The 23,137-nt window shown below is 37.4% G+C and overlaps 1 protein-coding gene across 4 annotated transcripts in view; it reads right to left on the reverse strand.

Annotated features, from left to right (window-relative positions):
- The window catches only part of PAFAH1B1 (platelet activating factor acetylhydrolase 1b regulatory subunit 1), a 77,571-nt gene that overhangs the window by 16,645 nt on the left and 37,789 nt on the right, over positions 1-23,137 (reverse strand). For 3 of the 4 annotated variants that reach the window (XM_053893083.1, XM_053893084.1, XM_053893085.1), the window contains 3 exons: positions 5,121-5,205; positions 4,796-4,870; positions 3,346-3,552 (listed from right to left, as the gene is read on the reverse strand). In XM_053893083.1, the coding sequence (XP_053749058.1) occupies positions 3,346-3,552; positions 4,796-4,870; positions 5,121-5,205 (367 nt within the window). Of the gene's footprint in view, positions 1-3,345; positions 3,553-4,795; positions 4,871-5,120; positions 5,206-6,581; positions 6,738-23,137 lie in introns of those variants that run through there. The other variant, XM_019429575.2, reaches the window with a different exon arrangement.

The following is a 23,137-nucleotide window of genomic DNA, read 5'->3' on the forward strand; positions in this document are numbered from 1 at the left end:
AGCAGATACAAGATTTGCAATTATAAGGAACTTATGACACACATGTAATATAATAAAGTAAAAAAGAATACAAAAACCTCACCTAAGAAAAACCATCTTCTAAAACCCATTTCTTTTACAGAAAAATGTACATACTCTTCTTAATATAAACAGAGTTTTTGATCATATATTCAAGTACTTCTACACAGAAATGACTTCTAATTTTGCACATATTTTGTTACACTCATCCTTAAGTATTTTGGGGTTTTTTTGATGCGACTGTGTGACATTTTCAATTTTTAATTTTCAAATTATTCATTGCTACTTTATAGATATACAATTACCACTTGAATATTAACCCTGCATCCAGTGATTCTGTTAAATTCAGCCATAGTTCTAAGTAGCTTTTTTGTAGATTCTTTGGGTTTTCTACATAGAAGATCATGTTGTCTACAAATAAACAGTTTCATTTCTTCCTTCCCAATCTGTATGGTTTTTATTTTTCTTCCTTACTGTGCTGGCAAGGCACTCTTGTACAAACATGAATATAAGTGTGTTTGACACTGAACACCCTGGCCTTGGTTCCCAATAAGGGAGGGAGCATTCAGTTTTCCACCAATCCTGCACTCTGGGATAAACCCTACTTGGGTCATATTAATTAACCTTTTTATAAATCGCTGGATTTAACTTGTAATTTGTTAAGGATTTTGCATATGTGTTCATGAATGATACTATACTGGTCAATAATTTTTTTTGTAAGATTTTTGTCCCATTTAGTTTAATTTTGACACTAAGAATTCAGTGAATACCTGACATGCTAAAAATAAATAAGGTGGGATCAGTTAACTTTCCTTCCATGCATTTGTCAAATAACACTAGAGCATTTTCTCTAAAATAAATATATCCAGAAAATGAACTGGGTCTCTTCATAAATGGTGAGCAAACAAGGCATTTTAGTTATAGTTTGTAAATATCAAGAATTAGTAAGAATTAATTTTATTTTTCCTTTACTTGATATTTACCTTTTGTATGATCACAAAATAAATGCTCATGATAAACCATTTATAATGTACTTACATAAAGGCAATAAAAAATATCCATTATCCTACCCAAGGCATGGTTTTTCCATTCTTTCTACGTTATTTTTAAGCATAATGACGGTGTTGTACTTCATTACCCCATTTTCCCTTTGCTTCTCACCATGAGGATTTTTCCATACAATTAAAAACTTGACAAACATCTTTTTTTTTTTAATGTTTATTTATTTTTGAGACAGAGAGAAACAGAGCATGAGCAGGGGAGGGGCAGAGAGAGAGGGAGACACAGAATCTGAAGCAGGCTCCAGGCTCTGAGCTGTCAACACAGAGCCCAACGTGGGGCTCGAACTCACAGACTGCGAGATCATGACCTGAGCTGAAGTCGGACACTCAACCGACTGAGCCACCCAGGCGCCCCTCAATAGATGTATTTTAAGATGGCACGTTAACAATTTTGTTTATACTTTTATACCACTGATACAAAATTCACCCTTACGCCTCATGACAGCAGTATAGTTTTATAGTACACAAGACTATCATGAAATCAGTAATTTAAATTCATGTCTACTTATATTGGAAAAATACCCAATTGGTCACTGTATTAAGTATTTTCAGCCTACACCATATACATGTGATTTTAAGACTCTTTTCCAGTTACTCTGCCGTCCACTGCATGGATCACCAACCCACAGGATGGAAGGAAGCCACTGATTTAGAAACTAAAGCAACCACATAAGGAAAACATAAAACAATGTTTAATTTGAAGAACAAATTAAGTATAGTCACGTTTAAGTCATTCCTGTATTTTATGCTGGGCTGCTGCTAAGTGACATATGTCTAGTCTTAACAAACTGATACTCGTTAAAAAAAAAAAAACAAAAAACACAAAACCTGATACTCATGTTTTCTTAGTTATACCTCTATAAATGAAACTTCTTAAAATCTAGAACTTAATCTGAAATAAGCCTTAAAACAGAGAAATCTACAGGCCCCTGAGTGACTCAGTTGAGTGTCTGACTCTTGATTTTGGCTCAGGTCGTGATCTCACCATCTGTGGGAATGAGCCCCGTGTCAGACTCTGCACTGACAGCACAGGACCTGCTTGGACTTCTCTCTCCCTCTACCCCGCTTCCGTGCTCTCTCTCTCCAAAATAAACAAATAAAATTAAATGAACGAATAAATTAATTTACCCAAACCTTTCAACTATATTTTACTTAGCTTTCTGCAGATAGTTTATACAACTGTCACTGCACTACGTCTGAATCAAAGGGAATTATAAAAACAACCTTTTTCTGGACAAAAAGATAAAACATTAGGAGCACTTGTGTGACTCAGTCGTTAAGTGGCCAAGTCTTGATTTTAGCTCAGGTAATGATCTCACCGCTCATGAGTTTGAGCCCTGCATTGGGCTCTGTGCTGACACTGTGTAGTCTACTTGGGCTTCTCTGTCTCCCTTACTCTCTGACCCTCCCTCTCTCTCAAAAATAAATAAAAGACATTAAAAAAAATTAGTACCAACACTGGATTAAAAAAAAAAAAAAAAAAGAACACTGAAATGTGTACACTTCCTGTAAAAAAAAATAGAAAAATGAGAGAAATATATAACTTACAAAGTGAAAACCTCCCATATTCCCACACCCCTGAAGAGAACAAGCCAGTATTTAAAATATATCAAGAAGAGGGGCGCCTGGGTGTTTCAGTCAGTCAAGTGTCCAACTTTGGCTTAGGTCATGATCTCATGGTTTGTGAGTTCAAGCCTTGCATCGGGGCTCACTGTTTTGAGTGTGGAGCCCGCTTTGGATCCTCTGTCCTCCTCTCTCTGCCCCTCCTCCACTCGTGCTCTCTCTCTCAAATTAAATAAATAAATAAATAAATAGATAGATAAACACAACAAGGAGAGTCTAATTTAAATAAGTGAATTCTTTTGCACAATATATTCACCCTCTGAAGTACTAATTTTGTAACCTTGTATTTTCATCTATCATCTCTGCTTAAAAGCAAGGCACATGTATATCTTCATTCTCCAAGAACAAAAATTATTACTCACATACTAGGTGACTTATGACCCAACACTAAACTAGTGACACCCAATTTTCTCAAATTCATCAGTGAACTTAGTTGGCAGCTTGCCTCTCAGGAGCTATAATGAAATTTTATTCTAATTCTGTCTAAGGCTTAGAACCAATCACAGTTTTGAAGAGTCCTTCCTGTCTTTCCTGTCCTGTACAGGTCTTCATCTTCAGGATCGTTTTATTTCTTTTACCCAATTAATGTTACTCTGCTTTTAACAATTATCCTATTGTACATCTTTAATTTTGAAAAAGTTACCTTAATTGTAGCATCCTCTGAAGCAGAGACCATAACACTGAACACAGGATGGAAAATTACTCGAGTGACTGGACTCCTATGACCACTCAATGCGTATTTTTCTGGTGGACGGGGAATCCATTCTTTTGGGTCTCGTTTCTGACCAAGCGGTCCACCCGACGTAAATTCTTCTTTTGCTTCATTTAGTTTTGATTCTAGTTCCATAACCTTAAGAAGGAACACATAGTTATATACAGATAGATTCTGATAAAAAGAAGATATTTGATATTTTTAAAAATCAGTTTGCAGGATTCTCGAAAAAATTTTGGTAATTTACAAAGCATTCATCAATTTTTTTTTTTAATTTTTTTTTTTTTTTTTAACGATTATTTATTTTTGAGACAGAGAGAGACAGAGCATGAACGGGGGAGGGTCAGAGAGAGGGAGACACAGAATCTGAAACAGGCTCCAGGCTCTGAGCTGTCAGCACAGAGCCCAACGCGGGGCTCAAACTCACGGACCACGAGATCATGACCTGAGCTGAAGTCGGCCGCTTAACCGACTGAGCCACCCAGGCGCCCCGCATTCATCAATTTTAACTGAAAATGACCTATATGATATACCACCAAAATTTTAGTAGTGTGATACAACTGAAACTTGAGAAAAATTCACTCCAATTGTGTCAAATATTTAACTGAAAAAAATATTTTTCAATTTATATCTACCAATTAAAGGAAGGACAGTGCACCTTTATAAAAGCTAACATGCATCTATGTGTTGGCTACTTTTCTAAGAGCCTTTTCTGGATTAACTCATGTTATAAAAATGGTATTTATTTATTCTAACTTCACCTACTAAGGGTATAAATTTTAGGACCAGAATATTATTTGCTGCCTTCACTTTACAGATAAAAATAAAAGCTCAGCAGGGTGTCCAACTCCAGCTCAGGTCATGTTCTCACAGTTCATGAGTTCAATCCCCACATTGGGCTCTGTGCTGAAAGCTTCAGATCCTGTCTCCTCTCTTTACCCCTCCCCTGCTCACTCCCTCTTCTTTCTGAACAATAAACATTAAAAAAAAAAAACCCACAAATAAATAAAAAAATAAAAGCTCAGAGATGAAAATGACTTGTCTAAGAGCACACTTTAGTGTTCTTTCCCCAACATCATGTTGGCTACATGCTTTCTTCCCTTCTAAGTGCACAAATGAGTTCTTTTTGGTATCAATTCCCTGAAGTCAGGGTTGTGTAGATTAAATGGAGCCCAATACCTGGGATGCATGATTTAGCATGTATCAGCAATGACCTGTCTAGGTCAAAGTTTTTTAATGCATAAAAATGTATTTTCATTTACCTTTCAAGATTAAATATAATTATTAATTAATGCAGAACAATTGATGTTAATATTTTCAGAAAGTTTATATAGTTAACACTCCAAATACAAGTGACTTTAAAGAAAGAAGATACAGATACCTTCTTTTGTAATCTAATGACGGATGTCCACTTTTTTTCCAAAAGACCAGCATATTTCTTATCTAATTCTTCATTCTAGAGAAAAAAATGAGAACCTTTTGAAAAATGGCACACCTACAATAGTTCAAACCATACAGACCATTCATCTAAGCCCAAATGTTAATAAATATCTGATTATACCAAAAAGGGGGGGTGAAAACCTAGTACCAAAGTAAACCACAATAACAAAAGATTTATGAACAGCTGAGGTGACTGTTAACCTCTAATACTTGAGTAAAAATCCACCTATTAAGTACTATATGAATAATTGTAAGGTCAAACATACCATATCTAATTCAGCTTCCTTTTTAAAAACTGAATATGCCTCTTCATAGCCATTTGAACGAAGATAATCTGCTATAGCTCGATTTCTGAAAGAAAACAAATTCAAATTTTTACTTCTACCAAATCTGATTTCCATGTTAAAGAAATATTTCATTTAAAATCTCATAAATCTTATGACATTCTTTTAAGAGTATTCCCTTCCAAATCCAAGTCTTTCACAAAAAAGGAACCTTCCCCAAAAGCCTCTAAAACATTTAGCCCTGCCATAGTACGTCCAAAATACTGTAACATTATTCCTGAGCTTTTAGTTGTAAGTTTCTAATGTACTGCTTACCTTACAAGATGTGGGCACTCTATGGATCAAGATATGGCTTATATAACAGCTATCAATTTGTGACAGTAATCATCAATTTTTTTCATGTTTACATTTAGCCTTCCTTTACTACTTGTTATGTTTAGCAGATGCTCAAGGACTAGCAACTGAAATTTAGTTGTACACAGAATTGTTCTGATAAATTATAATTAATATGCATTTAATATAAGAGATAACTTTAAACCATTAGAGTGGACGAAAAAGGTGGCACAGGCTATAAACTTAGTACAATATCACAGTATGAGACATTCATTTAGAATTAGAAAGAACTCAAAGGTTAGAAAAGCTGAATTAGCAGATGCCTCTTTATGCTCTCCTTATAATTTTTCAAAGAGAAAATCAACTACCTCCCTCCTAAAGCAACCTATTCCAATGTCTCTCAATTTTTTTGAGCCCTAACTACCACTGTAACAAATAGTTGTTTGTTTGAGATTTCCTGTAAAACATTTTCATTTAAATAATTTGAAAGTTAATATGTATGCAAGGTTAAACAAAGTTTAAACACATAAGTACACAATAAAATATCCATTCCACCACTGACCTCCCTGAGGTAACCACTTTATTAGTGTTTTGCATATTCAGAGACAATCTACCTATACACACACATTCCTGCATATTCTTCTAGAGGTAATCAATATTTGTTTTTTAAAACAGAATGCAATACACTATATATAAAAAGTCTTACACACAATATCCCATACACCCACCTAATCTTAACCATCATTCTTTATCAGCAGATATAAATCTGCCTTTTAAAAAAATATTGTATTCCATTATAGAGACATATGCTTTTACTACCACAAACAATGCTGCTATGACTACCCTTTCAAAGCCACTGCCCACCTAATGCTTTAGGAAATAAAAACACTCTAGTAGTATTGTCGAATTGGTGGAATCCAGTTTTAATTCAATGGCATGCTAAAAATAAAGCAAACAGTAGAAAAAGATAATAGGGAGTTATATCAAACACTTTATATATTCCAGGTAGTTATTAGCATACCAAAAATTAAAGCATTAATAACTAGTGGAAGATAGGGTCAAGCACATCACATTCATGAACACAGGGGCTGAGGAAAGGTAAATTCTTACTATTACTGTGAGTCTGTGTCTGTGTGCTGCTCATATCATAGCCTGTACCTTCTGGCCTGTTCTACTAATGGATAACTCGATTCGTAAGAAGTGTCTTCTTTACATGGAGCTGAAATCTACTTCGTTTTAATTTCCACCACGTAGTTCTACTTGGGCCTTCCGAAAGAATACAAAATAGGAAGGCAGTGGATCTCTCAAAATATTCCATCAAATATTGTGTTGTCAAAGCCTGTGTTACAAACCTTCAACAAAAGTAAATTTCCCTTTGGTTAGAATATCCCAAATAATAAGGGAAACAAAGAAGTTAAAAGACATACCTATTTCTTAGCTTTATTTTCTTCTTAAAAAATGTCAAGGGTAAACAAATAATATATAGAACTTGTAAATACTTAATGTTCCTACCTAGCTCTTACCTCAGGGTCAAGCCCTAATACTGCACACAGCTTACAACCTTGAAGTTCATAAAACATGTAATATGCACATGTAATAGATGGCACAAATTATAACAATTATGATCTTAATGGACTTATTTTTTTGTAAAGATACATAAATGGTGGTACTTTTCAGGTAAGAATAGTAAAAGGAGAAAAATGCAAAGCGACTATTCCTTTTCCTTATTAAAAAAAAAAAAAAAAGTCCCAACATTTTCAGATTACCGCTGCTAACCCTTCATTCAGTATAGTCTTCTCATACCATGTTCTTTGCCCATACATTCACATCACCATGGATACGTATGTATGGCTTTTAATTAAATAAATTATCTGTTAATTTTGTTCACCATGTCATGAAAATCTTAACCTTGTCAGTAAATGTTCATCCATGACATCCTAGTTATTTAATACTCAAACACAATACTCCATGATGTAGATGGACCAAATTTTATTCAAGCAATTACCTATTGCTGGACTTTCAAGGCTATTTCTAATTTTTCATCATCTTAAGCAATGTTGTAAACAAACACTCATATAAAGGCTTTCTCACATCTTTACATTTGAGTCAAATGATGCTACAAATTGAATGTTATGTGTGTTATCCTCCTATATCCACCCACCCCAATTCTTACACTGAAACCTAATATTTGGGGACGGGACTTTTGGAGGTGCTTAGGTCATGAGAGCAGAGCCCTCATGAATGAGATTAATGCCCTTATAAAAAAAGACTATGAACCAGGAAGCAAAAGACTATGAACCAAGAAGCAAGCATCACCAGACAGTAAATCTGCCAAGTGCCTTGATCTTGGGACTTTCCACACTCTAGAACCGTAAGAAATAAATCTCCGTTGTTTATAAGCCTCCTAGTTTACAGTATTTTATTACAGTAGCCTGGACAGAGACAAAAATTATATACATTTTTAGTACATTTTGATAGCTACTTTCAAATTGCTCTCCATAGTTGTACCAATTTATATTCCTAACAGCAGTTATGAATGCCATCCCTTCACCATCTTTACTTTTCAAATATTTGGTTTAGCCTTTACTGATTAAAAAACAAAACAAAACAGTTTTGGGGTGCCTGGGTGGCTCAGTCGGTTAAGGGTGCAGCTCTTGATTTCGGCTCGGGTCATGATCTCACAGTTCTTGAGTTCAAGCCTCGCATCTGGCTCCGTGCTGACAGTGTGGAGCCTGCTTGGGATTCTCTCTCTTGCTTCCTCTCTCAAAATAAATAAATAAACTTTAGAAACAAACACAAAACCAACAGTTTTTATCCTTTGATTCTGTTTATGTAACTTTTATAAAAAGTGAATTAAATGTTAAATTTTTAAAACTTGTGCAACATTTTTCTAAGGTCTGTGTGGCTTAACCCAACATTTGCATTTTAAAAAGTTATGTGGCAAATGTAATCAATTAGAAGTTGTAGATGACTCCAAATATGCATAAAGCAGCACCTCATTATAGTTGTATGTCACATTTACAGGTTTTGGGGTTTTTTTAATTTTTTTTTTTTAACGTTTATTTATTTTTGAGACAGAGAGAGAGACAGAGGATGAGCAGGGGAGGGTCAGAGAGAGAGGGAGACACAGAATCTGAAACGGGCTCCAGGCTCTGAGCTGTCAGCACAGAGCCCAATGCGGGGCTTGAACTCACGGACCGTGAGATCACGACCTGAGCCAAAGTCGGACGCTTAACCAACTGAGCCACCCAGGTGCCCCTACAGGTTTTTGTTTTTTTTTTTAAAGTAGGCTCCACATCCAGCACAGTGACCAACATGGGCCCCAAACTCAGAACTCTCAGATCAAGACCTGAGGTGAGATCAAGATTCAGAAGCTTAACTGACTGAACCACCCAGGCACTGCCACATTTATACTTTTTAAAAAATGTTAAATCCTGTTTAAAAACATTCACTGTCTCTTTTGATCCTAAAAAAAATTCTACTAAAGTAGGTACAAAAGCATATTACCCCTGAATTATATATTGGTAGACTGATTTATCTAAGGCCACAAAACTAGCATGTAGTGAAATAATTTAGGATAATAATTCCAAAAAACATTTACTGAGTGGATGGGGAAGAAACTAGCTAAGTAGGTGGAGCTCTGCACCTCCCTCCTTTAACTGGAGTTGTCCCATATTTATATACTTCCATGTATTGTATTTTTTCATAAGTGCTTTAAAAATGGACTTATACTGCTCTTTAAAAAGCCCTACACCCAAATCCTTGAAACCAAAAATGACTCACACTCTTAACCACTAGGCTTTTGTTTTGGTAACTGACTAGATGCGAGATGGGAGAACACAGTTGATTCATAAGTTTCTAGTGAATTGTAGTACCACTCACTTGGACAGACAGGGGAAAAAGAGAACGAAGAAAAAGAGGCAGGCATATGACAAGTTCAGTTTTAAACCTTCTTACTTGAAGTAGCTATAAGATATTTAAGTAAAGATACATGACATAAGAGGTAACTAGACGTACAGGTGACATGTTTGAGAAAGAGACCTGACATAAGAAGAGGACTGGGAAAATCAGCAAACAGGTAGCAGTGATTTGAACAATGTAAGTGGTGACAGACAATTCAGAAGAAGGGGGGGGGGGGAAGGACTAGAATGTAACTGATGGAACTTTGACAGATACCAACATTCAAGAAGTAAGACAATTAAGAGATGTCAGCAAGCCAATGAAGATGGAAGTTTCAAAGAAATGGAGATGTGTAACAGTGACAAAGATCTGAGAGAGGTCATCCAGAGTCTAAAAAGTGTCCAAGTAATCTGGCTACTAAGACGTCCCTGCCTGTCTACTTTACCAAGTACAGTGTCAGAACCTAAGTGGCCTCAGTATTCCATTCCACACTAAGGTTTCAAATGAGCACTGGAGTCAGGGAGCAGCAGTGAGTTGAGAATATCAGGGATGGATTCTCTTTTTATTGTTAAATGTTTCATTAACACTATGATATCTATGAAAGTTTGGAAAGAGAGATCACATAGCATTACTAATATAACAAAGAACAACCAAAGAGCAAGATACATATACGAAAATATAGCAAACAAATTAGAACCTAAGTTTAAATGAGTCTGACGCCATTAGGGAGAGCTGAACCCAGTGAATGTGGAACCTCTGTCAGGGAAGGTGTATCACAATCACTTAACCTAAGAATAAATTAAGACAGACGAATCTCTAGGTTCTAACAGCCTAATCGTGCTTCCAGAGTTTCAGCTGTTGATCTAGAGTTGATTTTCAGCAGTTTTATTAAGGTTGGAAGAGTGGACATCAAGGCACAAGTTTATAATCATCTCTCCAACAAACTCCATATACATGATTTAAATTAATCTATTAAGTCTCAAGAGATGCAGAAAAACAACTAATCACTAGAATCAAAGCAGGATTCATGCAGAACATAAAAGGTAATTCTGAGTAGATCCAAACCAGTAACCTCATATACAAATCAGAGAAAATGGTTAAAATCAAAGGGAAGAACTGAGATGAAGGACTTTTATCCATGAACAAACAGAATGGCTACACAGAGCTTAGCTTACATATGGAAATACTCTAGTGAAACTATCACAAGTGAGATCTGTGTTTGCTTTCTACTTTTTTTTTTAATGTTTATTTATTTCTGAGACAGAGAGAGACAGAGCATGAGTGGGGGAGGGGCAGAGAGCAAGGGAGACACAGAATCTGAAGCAGGCTCTAGGCTCTGAGCTGTCAGCACAGAGCCTGATGCGGGGCTGGAACTCACAAACCGTGAGATCATGACCTGAGCTGAAGTCGGTCGCTCAACCAACTGAGCCACCCAGGCACCCCTGTGTTTTCTAAACGACTCCAGGTTTATAAATGCCAGGGTTAGGGGCACCTGGGTGGCTCCATCAATGGAGTGTCCAACACTTGATTTCGGTTGTGGTCATGATCTCAGGGTTATGGGACTGAGCCTTGCATTGGGCTCTGCACTGAGCGTGGAGCCTGTTAAGGATTGATTCTCTCTCTCTCTCTCCCCCTCCCTCCCTCCCTCCCTCCCTCCCTTCCTCCCTCCCTCCCTCATTCTCTTCCCCCCCCCCCCCACTACCCCTCTCCCTGACTCGAGCACTTTCTCTAAAATAAAAAAAAGGAAAAAAAATGCCAGGGTTAGATTTTAAGCATTTTAGCTGACTTCCTACACTCTCTTCATTATTCTTTTATCCCCCAGCATAATTTTTGTAGCTGAAATATCACACCCACTGCTACCAACCCATACACACTTACGCTTACAAAGGGAGGGAAGATTTTTTTTTAAGTTTATGTATTTATTTTGAGCGGATGGAGGAGCAGAGAGAGAGGGCGAGAGAAAATCCCAAGCAGGCTCCACCCTGTCAGCACAGAGCCCAACGTGGGGCTCGATCTCAGGAACTGTGAGATCATGACCTGAGTTGAAACCGAGAGTCAGACGCTCAACCAACTGAGCCACCCAGGAGTGCTGGTAAGATTTTTTAAAGTTACTGTAAATGCTATGAACTACTAGTTAAACAGTAACCAGTCTAAAAAGATTGGATTGCACCAACACTAAAAGCAGAATACTTCAGGGTCCTCAGCATCTCTTACAAATTTAAATCAGAGCGGAGGAAATTACAGAGCATGCATTAGAGGAGACTGAGGTAGAAGATGTTTTTCACAGATAAAGAAACAGGCTCCCTGAATTTAACTGACCTTTTGGCTAGCAAGGGGTGGAGCTAGGAATTAAACTTGGGTCTTTTAAAGCCAATACAATGGTAACTGTTTTTCAAACTGTGTACTCTAGCACTCTAAGGCTGAATAAAAATGTTCTGGGAATTCTATATATATTTTATTTTAAATTCATTGTTTATGTGAGGAGAAACAGGGTTAAGTCAAAAACTGACAGACTGAGATTTTTTTTTTTAATTTTTATTTATTTTTGACAGAGAGAGACAGAACATGAGTGGGGGAGGGGCAGAGAGAGAGAGGGAGACACAGAATCGGAAGCAGGCTCCAGGCTCCGAGCTGTCAGCACAGAGCTGACACGGGCTCGAACTCACAGACTGCGAGGTCATGACCTGAGCCGAAGTCGGAGGCTCAACTCACTGAGCCACCCAGGCGCCCCGTGAGTGAGATGTTTTCTTACCAAGCCCATTAAAAGAGATACACTGAAAACGCGGAGCTCACATATTCATGAATTAGAAAAGCAATGGAGTTAACATGCTTTATTCTAAAAGACCTAATAAATCTGGGGTGTCTGAAGGGTTATGAAGGCACACTGTTAAGATAATAGAAGAGACCAGGCGGGATCAAGCAATCAAGTTCATAACACTAGGAGGACACTGTCATCTTTAGTGCCCTGCTCCAGAAGACAACCCTCATACCAGCTAGGCTACTTACTTACTTACTTTACTTACTTACTTATTTAGGCTGCGCCATTTTAGACAAAAACCAAGATGAACTACACAGTCCCTGGGGAAGACAGGAATAAAGTTCATTTCAAGCAGAGACACTACTGAGGATCATCCCATAAGCTGCTGCCATTGGACAGCAACCAAGTTTCAGACAGGTACCATGCATGACTTCTTAAATATACTATAACTGCCCACTGAACAACACAAACGTTGAGGAGGTCTTACACCTCGCTAGCCACATGTGCCATGACAAAGGGTTACAATGATCATCCTTTACTATCACACTTGAAAAGATGTACCTACTTTGTAAAGGTAGACCAGGATTCAACAACTACTAGTCTTGGGACAAGTACACGCACAGCAAGAGGTCACAATGAGACTTTATCCTGGCAATGATGAAGTAAAATAGAATGAAATTTGGGTGAGTCAGTACGAGTGGACCCTCAGCTTCACCATTAAGGAAAATACCACATGCCTGGTATACTGGCATTCATTTCTCTTCAGCAGAGATCTGGGTCTGAGGTAGTATTTACCCCTCCCTCTCCACACCACAGCAGCAACAAAACTATCTACCAAGTAAGTATACCATGTTGGATTTTCTTTAAGGCAAAACAAACAAACAAACAAAAATCACAAAAATATGCATCATTATTCATTCTTACATTTAGATAAAATTTTTTAAAGTTTATTTATTTTTGAGAGAGAGAGACAGAGACAGAGCGTGAGCAGGGGAAGGGCAGAGAGAGATAGAGGGAGACATAGAATCTGAAGCAGGCTCCAGGCTCTGAGCTGTCAGCACAGAGCCTGATGCCAGGCTCGAACTCATGAACCAAAAGATCATGACCTGAGCCCGAGTCAGATGCCTAACCGACTGAGCCACCCAGGCGCCCCTAGATAAATTTTTCTGAGTTACAGAATCACAAAGCAGAAACATCACTGAGCAGATATGTTTTGATCCTCTTCCTTATGTTTTCTTTTTTACTACTTTAACCTGTTAAGAAAAGAACCTTACTGAAAACTAAGGTAAATGAAGGTACAATTATAATATGACTTCACACTAATTAGGCTAGACTTCTGATTATGCTGTTTCAAGTTAATGATACACACATTTATTACTGACATTTAAAAAGAAGTTGCATGACCTACTGTAAGTCAGAAGTCAGTGATGTCAACAAACAAATGGAGATTTTGCCTCAGCTCCAAGGTACAATTTTTAAACATAAAACATTTTCTCCTCTTTCCTCTAACTTAAGTGTAAGTCTATATAGTAATTATAAGATATTTATTTAATTATGAGGCCCACTTAGAATATATTTCTGTAAAAAATTATTTTGCATACTTAAAAAACCCAAAAAAAAGTCAGGTTGTACAATAAGGATAGGCAATATAGCTACCATATACTGGTAAGTTTGAAATATTTCCATTTTTAAAATGTAAAGCAAATGTTCACTATAAAACGACAAAGTAAAGAAAAAGGGGAGAGGTAGGGGAGGGAGAATAAGGGAAGGGATGAGTGTCTGTTATATTCCCAGCTTCATACTAGGGAATATAAAAGAGGAATAGGTTACTTGTTATCTGGAATAATCAGAATACGATGCATTCTACTGAATGAGATATTTCAATAAAAAATCAGTTTTCAAAGAATAGAAAGATTAAATATACCACAAACTGAGACTACTTAAATCTCTCTTTGAGGACTCAGAAAAATCTTCATATGGAAATTTTATTTTTTTTAATGTTTATTTATTGGGGGGGGGGGGAAGGCGGGAAGGGAGGGAAGGGAGGGAAGGAGGGAGAGGGAGAGACAGACAGAGAGAGAATATGAATCCCAAGTGAGCTCTGCACTGTCTGAGCAGAGGATAACATGGGGCTCAAACACACAAATAGTGAGATCCTGACCTGAGCCAAAATCAATAGTCTGATGCTTAACCAACTGAGCCACCCAGGTGCTCCCTATATTTTGATATAGTCACATTTATCTATTTTATTCCTGGTTTCCACATTTGGTACCTTTACAAAGTCCTTTCCTACCAAAGGCTGTACTTTTTTCTACCACTTTTATATTGTTACTTTAACACTTGGGCTTTCACATCCTTTGGATTCAAGTTTTATTTAGTACAACCTACGGTACTATTTGCTGAACAGTACTTTTTCCTATCGATGTGAAATGCCATGTAACATATACTAAATTTCCATAGATAAAATGAGCCTGTCTCTGAATATTATTTGTTCCCCTAACCTATGCGCCTATTACAAAAATATTTTACTTACTACTTTTACAGCAATGTTTGGGTATCTGGTACAATTAGTTCCTTTCTCACTAATCCTTTAAATTTTTCCTTAACTATTTTTCTGCATTTTCCTCTTCCAGATGAACTTCAGAATCAACCTGGTCAAATTCAGAAAAATTCTGTTTAGATTTTAATTGGGATTGTATTTAATTTTATTAATAATTTGGGAGCTCTGACATCTTTCCACTATTCATTTATTTTCACTAGAAACAGGGCAAAGAAGTCTTTTTTACAACATTACCCCAAAACAAAAACGACTTAATTCTAACTACTGATTCTTTTTTCTTTTTTTTAACGTAATCTCTACACCCAACATGGGCCTTGAACTCACAACCTCAAGGTCAAGAGTTGCATGCTCTACCAACTGAGCTAGCCAAGTGCCCTTCCTCTGAGTTCATTTTATGTTGCCTTTTTTGTTACTGTACTGTTCATTTATGTCTTTTCTCTTTATTCATCAGTTTTATTTTATGCTCTTTGTTTCTTTATATTTTATTTTATGGTCTTTCTTAAAAGATAGTTTTTAATTTTGCCAATCAAGTTTACCAGGTTATATTTTCTATTTTATTAATTTCTGCTTTTAAAAAAATTCTTTCCCTCTGCTTCTGTTGGGCTTATTTTATTGTCTTATTCTTGAACTGAATGTGTGGTTCATTTCTGACCTTTGTTTTTTTAAAAGATTCATTAGACTATCTAATTTTCTGTATGCTCTGTTGGCTACACCCTATAGGTTTTTATTGTAAGTACCCTCATTATTATCAATGTCTTCATTTATTAAGTTACATGCTGTTCTTTGGACTTCAAGTATTTAGAAGTACATTTAAAAAAAATATTTAGAGAGAGAGAAGGGGGGGAGAGGGAGAGAGAGAGAGAATGAATCCCAAGCAGGCTCCATGCTGTCAGTACAGAGCCCAACGTGGGGCCTGAACTCATGAATTGTGAGATCAAACCTGAGCCAAAATTAAGAGTCAGATGCTTAACCAAGTAAGCTACCCAGGTGTCCCTAGAAGTACATTTTAATATTTTTTTTAAGTTTATTTATTTATTTTGAGAGAGAGAGAGCACACAATCGGGGAGAGAGAGAGAGAGAGAGAGAGAGAGAGAGAGAGAGAGAGAGAGAGAGAGAATCCCAAACAGACTCTGCACCACCAGCACAGAGCCCAATGCAGGGCTGGAACTCATGAATTTTGAGATCATTACCTGAGCTGAAGTTGGATGCTTAAGCGACTGAGCCACTCAGGTGCCTCTAGAATTACATTTTAAAACATCCACATGGATAGATTTCTCTTAGCTCTCCTTTTCCTACTAATTTTCATTTTATTTCATTACAGTCAGCAAATGAGTCCTATGAGATTTCTGCATTTTTTGAATTTGAGATTTTTCTTTGCAGTCCTATCCATGGGAACTTTTTCCTTAGTATCTGTAACTCTAAGTGGGAAAAGTGTGTAACTTAAGAATTGTTCATCCAACTTTTACTTGCCATTCACTTATGGAAGAAAAAAAAATTAACCCCTAACATGTAAAAAAGGCTCACAGAAATCCATTTAGGAGCCCATCTTGAAAAAGGTATGTAATGACAAAATCCACCCAACTAACACAGTAATCAAAAGAAGAATAGGAAAATGTTCTAAACTTGGGGCACCTGGGTGGCTCAGTTGGTTAAGTGTCCAACTTTGGATCAGGTCATGATCTCATGGCTTAGGAGTTCAAGCCCCGCATCAGGTTCTGTGCCCACAGCTCAGAACCTAGAACCTGCTTCAGATTCTGTGTCTCCCCCTGCCCCCAGCTCCTCTCCCGCCCACAGTCTATCTCTCAAAAATAAATAAACATTAAAAAAAAAATTAGCAAAATATTTCAAACTCAACAAATGGTATACATTAAGTATGTACAGTTCTTTGTGTCAATTATACTACAATATAGCTGTTAACCAAAAAAGGAATACAAGAATGGGAAAGTTGTGGAAAAAAAAGAATTAGGGATGAGCAACAAATCAAACAAAGTACAAATATTATCAACCAGGACAACCTAAAACAAAACAAAACAAAACAGACTTTCTTCATCTTTCATGGAGAAAGATCAATGGGTAAAATCTCATACAAAAATAGAGGTGTAAGCTTATTTTGTTAAGAGTTAATTATGAGATGACCTAACAGGTAATATCATTTCCAAGTTCACAGAGTGACAAAAAATATTAAAAAGAGATTGTAAAGTATAATTCTATTTTACAAATCTTAAGAAAAAAAGATGCTCATGAAATTTTTGCAAATACTTGAAAAATATCTGAAAAGACTGTAATATACAGGCAATGGGGGCCACCGTTGGAAAATAGGACTGAAAAACTGAGGAGGGAGCAATGTTTGCATTTTGACACATGTTAATTCTGGTGATAGAACTGTGTTTAATGAATAGTGAACTTAAAATTAGGAAACTCATTCTGACTCTAATACTAGTCATGAAACTGGTAATTTTAATTTCTCCCATCCTCAATTTATCTGTAAAAGAAAGATATTTGTCATATCCACATAAATGTTTTTGTTATTATTCAATATTTGTATGCCCCAGAGTGGTAAAAACAAAGAAGGCAGGCAATATACATTTGCTGAGTTGAGTCACACTTATTAGTACCGATCAAATTATTGTTTTCCAGCACATCAAAATTCTTTTCATTTTTTACCCCCAAAATACCTCATCCTGTTAATTTTTTAAAATTTATTTATTTTGAGAGAGAGAGAGAGAGAGCGCACACGTGCACAGGGTAGGGGCACAGAGAAAGGAAGAGAGAAGATCTCACGCAGGCTCTGCACTACCAGCAGAGCCTGATGCGGGGCTTGAACTCACAAACTCTGACATCATGACCTGAGCTGAAACCAAGAGTCCGATGCTTAACTGACTGGACGCCACCCAAGCAACTCCAACTTACTTATTCTTTTTAAAAAACATTTATTATTTATTTTGAGAAAGGGTGGGAGAGACAGAGAGAGAGAAACATGAGCAGGGGAGGGATAGAGAGAGAGAGAATCCTAAGCAGGCTCCACAGCATCAGCACAGAACCTGATGCAGGGCTCAATCTCAGGAACCATGATATCACGATCTGAGCCGAAATCAAGAGTCAGACGCTTAACTGACTGAGGCACCCAGGCAGGCGCCTCTATTTATTCTTTTTAAAGTTTACTTATTTACTTTTGAGAGGGGTAGGCAGAGAGAGGAAAGAGGGAGGGTCCCAAGCAGGCCCTGCGCTGTCAGCGCAGAACTTGATGTGGGGCTTGAACCCAGGAACCATGAATCACAACCTGAGCCGAAATCAAGAATCATAAAGAGTCAGACCCTTAACCAACTGAGCCACCTGGGTGCCCCTCCAAGTATTTAAAAGCTAATTGGTGCTGGACTTCAAGCTGTATTACAAAGCTGTAGTCATCAAGACAGTATGGTACTGGCACAGGAACAGACACTTAGATCAATGGAACAGAACAGAGAATCCCGAAACGGACCCACGAATGTATGGCCAACTAATCTTTGACAGAGCAGGAAAGAATATCCAATGGAATAAAGACAGTCTCTTCAGCAAGTGGCGCTGGGAAAACTGGACAGCGACATGCAGAAAAATGAACCTGGACCACTTTCTTACACCATACACAAAAATAACCTCAAAATGGATGGAAGACCTAAATTTAAGACAGGAAGCCATCAAAATCCTCGAGAAAAAAGCAAGCAAAAACCGCTCTGATCTTGGCCGCAGCAACTTCTTACTCAACACGTCTCCGGAGGCAAGGAAACAAAAGCAAAAATGAACTATTGGGACCTCATCAAATTAAAAAACCTTCTGCACAGTGAAGCAAACAATCAGCAAAACTGAAAGGCAACCGATAGAATGGGAGAAGATATTTGCAAACGACATATCAGATAAAGGGTTAGTATCCAAAATCTATAAAGAACTTATCAAACTCAACACCCAAAAAACATATAATCCAGTGACGAAATGGGCACAAGACATGAATAGACACTTCTCCAAAGAAGACATCCAGATGCCCAACCGACACATGAAAACATGCTCAACATCACTCATCATCAGGGAAATGCAAATCAAAACCACAATGAGATACCACCTCACACCTGTCAGAATGGCAAACATTAACAACTCAGGCAACAACAGATGTTGGCGAGGATGCGGAGAGACAGAATCTCTTTTGTGCTGCTGGTGGGAATGTAAGCTGGTGCAGCCACTCTGGAAAACCGTATGGAGGTGCCTCAAAAAATTAAAAATCGAACTACCCTACGACCCAGCAATTGCACTACTAGGCATTTATCCACGGGATACAGAAGGGGCACATGCACCCCAATGTTTTCAGCAACACTATCAACAATAGCCAAAGTATGGAAAGAGCCTAAATGTCCACTGGTGGATGAATGGATAAAGAAGATGTGGTATACATATACAACGGAGTATTACTCGGCAACTAAAGAATGAAATTTTGCCATTTGCAACTACATGGATGGAACTAGAAGGTATCCTAAGCAAAATTAGAGAAAGACAAATATCATATGACTTCATTCATATGAGGACTTTAAGATACAAAACAGATGAACATAAGGGAAGCAAAAATAATATAAAAACGGGGAGGGGGACAAAAACATTAGAGCCTCTTAAATATGGAGAACAAACAGAGGGTTACTGGAAGGGTTGTGGGAGGAGGGATGGGCTAAGTGGGTAAGGGGCATTAAGGAATCTACTCCTGAAGTCATTGTTGCACTACATGCTAACTTGAATGTAAATTGAAAAAATAAATACGGGCACCTGGGTGGCTTAGTCGGTTAAGCGTCCAACTTCGGCTCAGGTCATGATCTCACGATTCGTGAGTTCGAGCCCCACGTCAGGCTCTGCTGACACCTCAGAGCTTGGAGCCTGCTTTGGATTCTATGTCTCCCTCTCCCTGCCCCTCCCCTCTTTGTTCTTTGCCTCTCCCAAAATTAATTAATACTACTCAAAATTAATTAATACTAATTGGTATCCAACCTGTTAGAAATGCTAAAATGTTACAAAGGCAAACTGAATGCCAAAATGTATCTTACTTGTAAGAAGTATATAAACATTTGTTTTTGCCTCTCGTAATATATATTCCATAATACTTTCAAAAATGGTAGAAAAAGCAAAAACCATCATTTTATTTCCTTACTAAAAACTCCAAGATTTTTTCTATTCCCCAAATTCCTAAGTGTAAATTCCCTAAATTTACATTTATATCTAAGACAAATATTCTTTGCTTAATGAGCACTTTTAGGTCAATTCTTCCCTAAAATTCTCTACAAATTTAGCCACCTGAAATTAGGTTCTCTCATCAATTGATTTTTATTCAAATTAAAATCTCTATTTTTGGCCATAATGTTTAAATATTAATTTTGATTATGAGGGTAATAAGGCACACACAAGGCATCTAGAAGAAAAAAGTCTGAACTGACTTAGAAACAAGAATGACTAAAAACCAGACATACCTTCAATAACACAAAAGTACATATGCAGATTTATTACTTATAATATTTCTAATTACAAAATAGTGGAAACTACCTAAATGTTAAAATATGGGTGAATGGTTGAAAAAACTATGGTATATACAGAGTAGAGTACTATCTAGCTGTTAAAAGGGGGGGAAAAAAAGAGGATCTCTATGAACTGATACAGAGTGAGTTGCAGGAGATACTGCTAACTGAAAAAAGCCAGGTGCAAAAGAGCACTTATAGTATGCTACCTATTGCTTAAGAAAGGAGAAACAAGAAAACATACATGTATCTCTCTTATCTTTATTAAACAATGCATGAAGTTGGTTCCTACATGGGGCAAGGAGGGAGGAACTTAGAAGGGATTCAGAAGAGTAATACTTCTGAGTATACATTTTTGTACAGATAATGTTCTAAATATCCAAAATATTAAATTAACAAGGATAGGAAGGCAGAGGAAATGCAAAACACACAAAACGAAAAAAACTAGAACCTATGAACCCAACTACATTTCAAATGAATAACAAAACCATGGGAAGAGGGAGAGAAACCAGGGCGAGTTTCCAACTAATCCAAGTAATTTACAAACACAGCAGAGTGGATGGGGGGGGGGGGGTGGGGGCGGTGGGGAGAGAAAGAACTACATACAAATTCTAAACCCTTTCCAGGATGTGTAGTAAGAGTGTAACAACTCTGAAACTATTCTGGAAGTACTACAGGATTGAGCAAATGAGTCAAAGCCTTGCTATTGCTGGCAGACAGGGTCTTGCTACAGAAGATACAAATATGGTAGGGAGGAAAACAAGAAACAACATAGTGAGAATAGACTGAAAATTAGAAGTATCAGGATAGCCTAATGATTTCTAAAATAAGTATGTGTACATGCCTTTGTGTATCAGTGGTTCTCAACTGGGGGAGATTTTCCCTCCCCCGCCAAGAGGAGAGTTGGCAATGTCTGGAGACATTTTTATTGTGGCATTTAGTAGAGGCATCCTTGGGTAGAGGCCAAGGATGTTGCTAAACAACCAGCAGTGTACAGGACAGATCCCACACCAAGGAATTATTCAGCCCAACACGTTAACAATGCCAAGAGTGAGAAACCTTAATACACATGTGTACCAAGGTACCTGTATATGTGTTTACAAATACATATTTCTTGGTTCTGTCTACTTTAAGGACCAAGAAGCAAACACCCCAGTACCAGTAAGTATACTTAGTACCCATAACTTGATGTCTAATACCATTCTTCACTAAGAGAAACCAAGGTTTATTGGAGCAATGACTGATTCTAGGATTAATGCAGGATGGGTGCACAATAAGCCTGGAACACCTTGTGATGCGAGAAAGTAAGAAAGTGCCCACAGACAGGGCCATATATAAGAGCCAACTGAAGGGGCTCCTATGGAAGTCTGGAATATTCAAACAGCAAAAGTATAAGAAAAGTAATGAATGATAAGAGCTACTGAAAATTTAGAGGAGTTCATACCAATAATGAAAGAACAAGTAAATAAAAAGGAGTAGAAGAAAAGTCCCTTGATTACAGTAAAATGCTGAGTGATGACTAGTAAATGTGGAATGAGTGGTTGTGTAAAGAATATAATCACTTTGCAACCACTGTAGTAAAGAATGGTTCAGGCAAGAATTATCCATGGATGTTAAATCTAGTGGGGGAATATTTGATGGAAATAAGAATGTTTTGCATGGTCTGCTTATATTTATGGAAAAGTAAATAATAGTAACTATACACTATACAGTGGAGAAATCAGGCATCTTGACTAAGGGATCAAAATTAGCATCACTACAGAGGGGCAGATAGACATTATGCGTCTCTAGACATGATATCCTAAGAAGACAAATTACTTATGTAGTTTTCTGGCCAAGAATATATACCCTGAATCTAATCATGAAGAAACATTAGATACAAAATGAGAAACACTCTATTAAAAAAACCCAAAAAACAAAAACTATTCTTCAAAACTATTAACGTCCTCAACAACAAAAAAAGGTTGAGGAAATGTTCCAGATTAAATAAGACTAAAGAGTGGGGCACCTGGGTGGCTCAGTCAGTTAAGCATCTGACTTTGGCTCAAGGCATGATCTCACAGTCCATGAGTTCGAGACCCGCATCGGGCTCTGTGCTGACAGCTCAGAGCCTGGAGCCTGCTTCGGATTCTGTGTCTCCCTCTCTCTCTGCCCCTCCCCTGCTCATGCTCTGTCTCTCTCTGTCTCAAAAATAAATTAAAAAAATTAAAAAAAAAAAAAAAAAAAAAGGACTAAGGAGATATTCAAATAAATGTCTAAATACATTACCTAACCCTGGACTGGGTTACTAGAGAATATACTAGAGAGAAAAGAGGTGGGGGGTGAGAGGGAAACTTTGCCATAAGGACATTATTGGGTCAATTGACAAAACTGGAATATGCAAAGCAGATTAAATCAATAAATGTATCAATGTTAAATTTACACAAATGGCTAACTGTCCTGTGGTTTTATAGAATATCCTTAATCTTAGGAACTGCACGCCCAAGTATCTGGGATAAAGACCTTTTTTTTTTTTTAAAGTTTATTTATTGAGAGAGAGAGAGAGCGAGCATGCAAGCATGGGAGGGGCAGTGAGAGAGTGAGAGAGACAGAGAATCTCAGGCAGGCTCTGCACTGCCAGCATGGGGCCCAATGTGGGGCTCAAAGTCACCAAGTGTGAGATCATGACCTGAGCCTAAATCAAGAGTCGGATACTTTGCCGACTGAGCCACCCAGGTGCCCCTGGGGTAAAGATCCTTAATGTATGCAACCTACTCCCAAATGGTTTAAGAAAAAACACTGCACGTGTACACACACACACACACACACACACACACACACACACACACGGGTGCAGATTGCAAATGATAAAACAAATGGTACAAAAAAACAAGTGAAATGGATAAAATGTAATTAAGTATTCTTTGTACCAATCTTACAACTTACC

The sequence above is a fragment of the Panthera pardus genome, unplaced genomic scaffold (genome assembly GCF_024362965.1).
Source record: "Panthera pardus isolate Hobbes unplaced genomic scaffold, ASM2436296v1 HiC_scaffold_3, whole genome shotgun sequence".
Taxonomy (NCBI): Eukaryota; Metazoa; Chordata; class Mammalia; order Carnivora; family Felidae; genus Panthera; species Panthera pardus.